Below are 9,003 nucleotides of genomic sequence, written 5' to 3'. Positions count from 1 at the left end.
CTCGTTTTTTTATTATTATATTACCATGCAGACAAACAAATCTGCATCAAAACTATGGGCTATTCCACTTACTTTATCGTTTTAGACACATTGGACCAGTAAAAACAACTGGTTGCAGATTGCACATGACCTTTTAGCACAATTGATTCAGTCTTTCTTCCCAAAAAAATATTTACTTTTGAAATTCATTTGCAATTCAAAAACTGCAAATTCGGGAAGAAAAAAAAATCTTAACCAAAACTAGAAGACATTCAAAGTTTGGATATCATAGTGCAAGGGAGAGGTACAAGCATAACCCCTTGCCACTACATGGCAGTGATCGTATCCCTTTACTAAAGAAAAGGGCAACTCCTTTATAAATAGAAATGCCTAACTACCCTACTCTTTCATGCAGTCTTCCTTTCCTCAGCGGCACTAATCTACTTATGGTGTTTAGTAGATGAAAAGAACCATGTCTTATATCATGAGCCTTTGCTGAACTAATGATCAGGAAGAAAGCTGTTGAGAGTTGTATTGTCACCATCGCTCTCCTCAATGCTGGAAGCAAAAGTTTTTAATTTTTTAGGCTTCGGTTTGTTCTGCTGGTCGTTGTCTGGCATGAGAGACGATATACACCTCATCTCTGTGTAGGCGACTGGGTGACGTAGCTTGCTTTTCTGATTCATAGAAGAAAGTTTGGCAGCAAGGGCTATGGTTGAAATAATAAAGATGGTGCATACAACAGAAAGGATTAAGATTGTAAGCATGCACTGTCTCATCATAGACTGCGTATGTACTTTATCTTCTAAAGAGGTGGATATATATGTTACTCCTGATGGTTTTGTAGGGGAACTAGAGGCGACATCATGTTCAGTTGTTAGATCTTGCAAGATAACTGACGTTGAGGATGAGGAGGTCTTTGGTGCTTTCGGTGATGAGCTAGATGTGATATCCTCCAACAATTTATCATTGGTGGTAGTTTGTGGGCTGCTTGCGTCTTGACTACCTTTGGAATTAATTTGGCTTACGGTGGTGGCTTTGTTAAATGTTTTACTTGTTAAAACAGGTAATTCTTCAGAAGTGTTAGGGTTCAATGGTGATTCAGTGACCAGAGTTTGTGGCTGGGTAATCGATTTTCTGACCTGTGTGGTTTCATCCTCGTTGAGGGCCTGTTTAGCTATATTTGTTGTTTGCTCTAAATCAGATAAAGTGGTAGTTTCATCCTCATCAAGTTCAGCTCCATTTGTTGTGTGCGCTAAATCAGATAAAGGGGTAGTCTTTTCCTCATCAAGTTCAGCTCCATTTGTTGTGTGCTCTAAATCAGATAAAGGGGTAGTTTCATCCTCATCAAGTTCAGCTAAATTTGCTGTGTGCTCTAAATCAGATAAAGGGGTAGTTTCATCCTCATCAAGTTCAGCTCTTTTTGTAGGTTGCTTTAAATTAGTTAATGGGGTTGTTTCCACTTTACTCAAAACGGGCATCTTCTTAGCTTTTGTAAGAGCACTAGATGCCTCCAGAATGTATGGGGTGGTATCAGAAAGCTCTTCATAAAGGGGTTCTGTTGGATCGACTTTTGGAATTATTTTTTCATCTGACTTGACATCCTCTTTCGGAGACTTCTTAACTCTTCTCAAGTGAGCTAACATGAATTTGCCTTCATCCATTCTGTCCTGTGAGTGCCATTCCCACTGTAAATTGTATGGTTTGTCTATGGTGTTATCATCAGTCAAAGGGGGTCCATTCCGAAGAGGAAGCTTGTAAGTAATGGCAGGGGATATCAACAAACCCAACAGTATCGTTGACAGAAAATACATTCTTCCTGAAATATGGATTTTTAATGTTAGTCAAGTCAAATAGTTGAACAATAAAACATAGTAAAAACTGGGTAACAGTTTTCAAAATATTACTTTATAAGATATGGAGTTGGATATTCACCATAAGACTATTTTTACACTATATTTGCCATGATCGAAAGAATACATGTATTTGGGAGTTGTAGTGCATAAGATATTATTTAATTCTGAATACTAACCAATCCATTATATAGTCGTTACATATATACCAGCAGGAAGTTGCAAATATATCCAATCCCCATATTCAGGGGCAACCTGTGCAGCCACACTGGGGCCCACTTCCACCTCCAAAGCAGCTTCTGACATAGACAGGCCTAATTGACTGCAGAGGGCCCATATATCAATCTTGCACAGTGGCCCTTCTCTGTCTCTGTCCGTCACTGCTCATACTAGTATTATTAACACTAATATCCTCGCCCATTTACTAAAACGGTGCACCCGTTCTATCACCACCTCCTGCTGCTCTGATGTTGTTCAGCCATGCCCTTTTATAATGCAACCCTCTAAAAAGGACAGTCATACCTATTTTTCCATGACCCTTCAAGTCCCCACACCTGCATGTGTTGCGGCTGTCGAACAAGCAGCCGTGGGGACTCAAACATATTATTCGAGCACACCAAAGTCACTTGGTTAGCACCTGAGCATGCTCGGAAAACAACTTATCTGAGCACGGTCGCTCATCACTACTACACATAAAATGTTTTATAGCTGAACTGAAAAATGGAAGTTATTAAAAACGTCAAGGATTCTGACATTCTGAGGAAGTATCAGGCTCAGTGAAAGTAGAGGAGCCTGGGCCTCAGAGTACTACTTTCATTTCTTATTTTGTGCTGGTAAAAAAGGAAAGCAGGGCTGAGACTGGTTGCCATGGACAACAAAGCCAGTGTTTGGGTTTGGCCGCTGTGATAAGGGAGGCTCGTTTAGCATATGATGGTATTTCAACTTCCTGTCATATATGTCTTTACATGGCCTACTGCTAGACACTCAGTACAATGTGAACACACGCTACAGAAGCCTTCGCATGTCCGGCAAGGAGAATATTCTTTGTGGTGATGAAGTGTATATGTGCTGTGCTTCATTCATATAATACTTAGTACATTTCAGAGTCTTGAAGAAGCATACAATGAACTGTACATCTGCAGAGATATCCAGAATAAGGAAAGATTTGAAGAAATGTGACCCTTGCTCTCTATAAAGAGCTGTGCTTAATGGACAAGATGGGGCATAAGCATGTACATTATTTTACAATGGTGGCCTTATCTTATAAGGGTAATGTACATGAATGTATGGAATAAACAGGAAGCACTTGATGAAGATATACAAGGATTAATTTACAATCAATATGTAAAAATAGAGAAATTACCATTATCACATCATTAAAGGGGCTTTAACATTTGATTGATTGGGGCACCACTCATGGTACCCCTGATTGGCCAGCTGAATTAAGGGGCTGCAGCTGCAGAGAATTTAGAGTTTTAGAACCAGGTGTAGCTTCAACTGTATGCATAGGGCTGGTCCTGGATAGAGAATGACAATGAGGTGCATGCTGGGACACCGCTGCCCCTTAATTTAGCTAAATAGTGAGGGTACCAGCAGATACACCCAATACAGATCAAATATTAACAGGCTATTCTAAGAATTAGAAGGCTGAACCTTCAATATTAGTCCCTTAATCCACCTGACCATTGTGGGTACCAGGAGATGGCCCCCCACTGATTAAATATTAATGGGGTCATTAGTACTAATACTTAAAGCATGTGTCACCATTACACCAACCCTATCATGTCAGACCAAATGTGAATAGTGGCGTAATGAACAGCTGTGTAAAGCCACAGTAATATGCAGCAATGTACGAATGTGACTATATTGACATGGTCAGAGATGGAAGAATTGTTGACGATTTTGTGCAGATCCTGAATTGCAGAATCTGCATCAAAATATCCTTAAGACACAATTCCTCCAGGTCGGAACAAAGACTAAGAAAAAAAAAAGAGAAAACGAGAACCCGGGACTCCAGATATGCAGAAATAAATGTGAGTTCTTTTATCAAAGCAATTGAAGTGACATTTGTGTCCAACACACCAGACCAAGCGACATTTCTGTCCAACGCACTGTTGTATACACCACCAGAGCTGCAATGGTGGCATTGAACATAAAGTAGTGCTTTACATCTTCTGTCGGCTGTCTTCCACACTGTGATCTTTCTCGGACACCCTATCACATGAGGTACGGTGTAAAATGGACAGTCCAAATATAACAAACATTCATTGAGTGAAATTTACCTATAAAAGTTGTTTTAGCCAAATGATGACAGACTGTCGTGATCTGGGAAAAGACAGTAGTCACATAACCGATCTTTCATCCACAAACTATCTTTCCTTCAAGAAAGTTCAGAGAAAGATCTTTTGTTGGTTGTCATTCAAAATATATGTAGGTTGAGCAACTGTGAGGAACAATATGGATGGCTAGATTCATCTAATGATCATTCAGCAAACCATCGACCATTCAATGGTTGTTCAACCATTAACCGACTTTTACCTAGCGTGTATGACCACCTTAAGAGAAGACATAATGTGAACAATGCCAGTCATGTGGTTAAGCAACTTGCTTACAACATGTCACTCTTGTCCTGCACTCATCCAGGAAATGATGCCTTCTGTTCTTACTGCTGATTTCGAAATTGTTAATGTCGGTAAAGTCTTTGAAAACATTTTAACTCATCATGATTTCTGTAGTCAAAGGAAGTTTGAAAGATCATGCCGGAAAATCAAAGCGATGAAGTAAATAATAATTTTTGAACAGAAATAATTTAAATAAATTGATCTATTTATTAAATATATATTAAATTGAAAGGTTGAACAATGATATGCAAAATAAGCCAATAAGCCTTACTTAATATTAGTTGTGTTAAATTGCATGGGGGGGGGGGGTACAAATGTATGAGAGGGTCACACATATTGCAGATGACCATTATTTTCAATGTCAAATAGATGATAGACAGATAGATAGATGGATAGACAGATAGATAGACAGATAGATAGATAGATAGATAGATAGATAGATAGGATCTTGGTGACCCATGAGCTTCTTACCGTAAAAATCCTTCCTTGCCTAATATACACTTTATCGCTGAAGATGATCTGGTCTTTTCTTATCCAGAAGCATTTCAGGGCTGCAGCCTTTAAACTATGTACCTGAAGACGACAGGAAACATAGACGAGGGTGTGGAGTCTTTAATAAATAAGGAAGAACAGGACCGCAGGCTGTGGTTTCTTGAGAGGCGGGGGTTATTGAGAGATAGAGTGTATGTGTTATCTGAAGAAGAATACAGTTTTGTAAAAAGGAAAGGAGTGACAGATAGAGGCATAGATTAGACAGGCAGAAGCAAATGTATATTAAAAATAATAAGACATGCTATGTCACCCAAAGTGTGAGCAGGGAGGATGGTTAGAAATGAGGCAGAGGACGGAACTATGCAGACATGATTATACACGCTGGAAGTTACTTGCTCTCAGGCATCTTCTGCTTAACCCTAGAAACACATTGTTGGTTAGTGAATCACTAAATTGATATTATATAAATTTTTAATGGATACATCAAAATCACCAATTAGAGTGCCATAGGGTTTTGGTATTTAAAGGAATACCAAAGCAATGGTATTATTTGCTGAGACATTACTGCACAGGCAACATTCATATGACATTTGCATGCAGTTAAACCAGATTATTTAGTGTTGACCAATCAGTAAGCCAAAAAACAACAGCCCGTCTATATGGTAACCATAAATTGGAGAAGCATCCCTACCCAGTGGATGTAAAAAAAAAATTTTTTGCCATCAATCAGGCAAATTGGCCTATCTGGATGTACTGTATATATAGCCCAATTTGCCTGATAGATGGCAACATAACGTTCTTTTGCCATCCACGGGCAGGGATGCTTCAGTTATTATTTTTTTTAACTCTATAGAAAATGATACTCTGCAGCGTGCCACTATTTTTCTCCATAAAGCCATACCGTAGTAGCTTCCAACATAGTGTAGTGATGCAAGCTGAATCCTTTCACCTTTCAGATTTGCTGAACATTGTAGATTCATTTTTGCAAAGCCATTAACTTTGCGTGGAGAACATCTGTAAACTCTTAAGGGAACCCCTTTACTGCCAACAGATTACGTACTGTTCCTGCCCATACATATTTCATCAGGTAATCAATATCTAGTCTCCAGACTCAGACCGCAACACACCATTATGCTGCAGGGTATAAAGGATTCCCTCTGTACACATGCAGATACCCAGCTCACTCTGGGGAGCAAGTCCCAGGGTTTCCCTAGCTGTATCATATATAGCCATGTACAGCACAATAGTCTCAGACCTTAAACACAAAGTGGATGAACACAGGACCAATAGCCTCTTTCATACATTCAGAAATTATTAGAAACATATTTTTTTTAAGAATTTACAAACATAAGAAATTCTGAATATTTCACTTCTCCAGTATAGTGCTGTTAGTGGAATCATTCATGGTAGGTGTGCCTATCCTAGAGGAAGGGAAGGCAACTGCGATAGGTCCAATGGTGGCGAGGGGCTGGATTTTAAATGACATTGGGTGGCAAATCTCCCATCTGCCTCTCAATATGAAGGGGAGATCAAATCTGATCAGATTATCTTTGACTTTTTCAATAAATAATCCAAATTTGGTTCTTTGCTGGAGTACAAAAGGAAGATATTCTTACAACACTGTGCAGATTTAACAGTGTGTGCTTAAAGTAGTAGTTAATCCTCGAACATACTTTGGATCATCCAAGCAACTCATGAAAAGAACTGAATATTTAAAGCTATAGATGAGATATTTGATTCGCATTGCCCAGGTCCTGCATCTGGTCCGGCCCTACATGGCAGTCGGTCTCCAATTTTGGGCCTTCGTCATTCTTGGCCCAACATCCAGAAGGCAGTAAGAATGCTGGACACCGTCAAAGGGAATCTGTGAGTAGGATCAACCCTTCTACGCCATATACATCAGCATGCAGGTCATAGAATTTGAGAAACTGTCCTTTGATATCTGCAATGTGATGTCTTATTCCAGTGAAATCCACATTTTTCTTAATATGCAAATGAGCTGTTAAGATCTCTGGGACGGACATAGCGCTTCCTGAGAATCTGCCTCCAGAGCTTATTTTAATTGCTGCTTTCCCTGAGTCTTCCGAGTGCACTGCTCTTTGTACTCATGTTGAATTTGATAAAACATTGGCAAGCACTCAGCCTTGTTGTACAGTAATTCAAAAATTTGTTCCGGCACTCAGAGAAATCATGCTTTCAAAAATGATTTATTAAAGAAATGTATTCCAGAATATTCCTGTGACGTTTCGGTCTTTTCATCGACCTTCATCAGACTGGAATGTACAAATGAATAACATAGATTGATGTATCAAACATCAGAAAGTCAGATAATCTAATAAACAGATTAATGTGAAAATAGTGTATCGTCCGTGACTTTTTAAAGAGCAGTGTTACATTTGAACATATAATCGTATAGATGACAAAAATAATATAAACCACACTAAAAGTATAGTCTACCAAGAGGTTACACATAAGTTGAATTAGGTGAAATATCCTATCTGTATTTAATGTCTCCTCTATTAAGATGAATAGACAAATGGACAGAAAAAGCAGAAAACTCACCAAGAGTATGATAAAGATGTATGATCATGGAATCATCTGAAAAAATGATTATAATAAAAGATGATAATAAGGGACCGCTCATTAGGTCTATGATAACAAAATGATTGTGATATCTACCCCTAATAGTTATGGTGTATTCTAATTTAATATCAGGTACCGCAGTATAATTAAATAAAAGTGAAATGAAAGTTCTTACCATGCGTGTATTATAGTAACAGAGACCAGGCGCTAAAGCGTGACGGATAAGGACCGGAGAAATGGCGCTCTCAGGGAAATAGCACCCAGAATTGTATTAAATAGTGACTAAGCCGGAAATAAGGCGCCGGGAGTGATGAAAAATACGTCATTGGAGCGCAAGTGGAACGCAAGTGAGCAGTCTCACCAAGTGCGTCATAGGAACCTCCTCTGCCGGAAACATATTGTAAAGTGCTGCTGTGGAGTTAGGTCCATATATATTTGCACAGAGACAACATTTTTCTAATTTTGGTTATAGACATTACCACAATGAATTTTAAACAAAACAATTCAGATGCAGTTGAAGTTCAGACTTTCAGCTTTCATTTGAGGGTATCCACATTAAAATTGGATGAAGGGTTTAGGAGTTTCAGCTCCTTAACATGTGCCACCCTGTTTTTAAAGGGACCAAAAGTTTAAATAATTTTAAATAAATTGTTCATTTTTAGTACTTGGTTGAAAACCCTTTGATGGCAATGACTGCCTGAAGTCTTGAGCTCATGGACATCACCAGACGCTGTGTTTCCTCCTTTTTGATGCTCTGCCAGGCCTTCACTGCGGTGGTTTTCAGTTGCTGTATGCTTGTGGGCCTTTCTGTCATTAGTTTAGTCTTTATCAAGTGAAATGCATGCTCAATTGGGCTGAGATCAGGTGACTGACTTGGCCATTCAAGAATATTCCACTTCTTTGCTTTAATAAACTCCTGGGTTGCTTTGGCTTTATGTTTTGGGTCATTGTCCATCTGTAGTATGAAACGACGACCAATCAGTTTGGCTGCATTTGGCTGGATCTGAGCACACAGTATGTCTCTGAATACCTCAGAATTAAATTGGCTGCTTCTGTCCTGTGTCACATCATCAATAAACACTAGTGACTCAGTGCCACTGGCAGCCATAAAGAAAAAAAATATATATACTGTTCCCATAAATACATTCCTTTATCTAAATTAAAAAAAAAATAAATAAAAGTGCACATATTTAGTATCGCTGCGTCCGTAACAACCCGACCTATAAAACTGTCTCACTAGTTAATCCCTTCAGTGAACACCGTAAAAAGAAAATAAAAAAAACACGAGGCAAAAAACAACCCTTTATTATCATACCGCCAAACAAAAAGTGGAATAGCACGTGATCAAAAAGACAGATATAAATATCCCTGGTACCGCTGAAAACGTCATCTTGTCCCACAAAAAACGAGCCGCCATACAGCATCATCGGTGAAAAAATAAAAGTTATAGTCCTCAGAATAAAGCGATGCAAAAA

At 38.8% G+C, this 9,003-nt stretch overlaps 1 protein-coding gene across 1 annotated transcript; it reads right to left on the bottom strand.

Moving 5' to 3' along the window:
• Positions 1-336: 336 nt before the first annotated feature.
• On the bottom strand, positions 337-5,058 carry SELPLG (selectin P ligand). Its single transcript, XM_069759655.1, has 2 exons — positions 4,925-5,058; positions 337-1,798 (listed from the first exon to the last, which is right to left on the bottom strand). Exon 2 carries the CDS (start codon positions 1,791-1,793, stop codon positions 480-482), a length of 1,314 nt encoding a protein of 437 aa, XP_069615756.1. The 5' UTR covers positions 1,794-1,798; positions 4,925-5,058; the 3' UTR covers positions 337-479.
• Between the last annotated feature and the right edge of the window lie 3,945 nt (positions 5,059-9,003).

This window comes from Ranitomeya imitator, chromosome 1, assembly GCF_032444005.1.
Source record: "Ranitomeya imitator isolate aRanImi1 chromosome 1, aRanImi1.pri, whole genome shotgun sequence".
Classification (NCBI taxonomy): Eukaryota; Metazoa; Chordata; class Amphibia; order Anura; family Dendrobatidae; genus Ranitomeya; species Ranitomeya imitator.
This window is presented reverse-complemented; position numbering and strand designations above follow the sequence as displayed.

Excerpts from the sequence above, each read along its gene's own strand:
- SELPLG (XM_069759655.1), bottom strand. The coding sequence starts at position 1,793 with ATGTATTTTCTGTCAACGATACTGTTGGGTTTGTTGATATCCCCTGCC.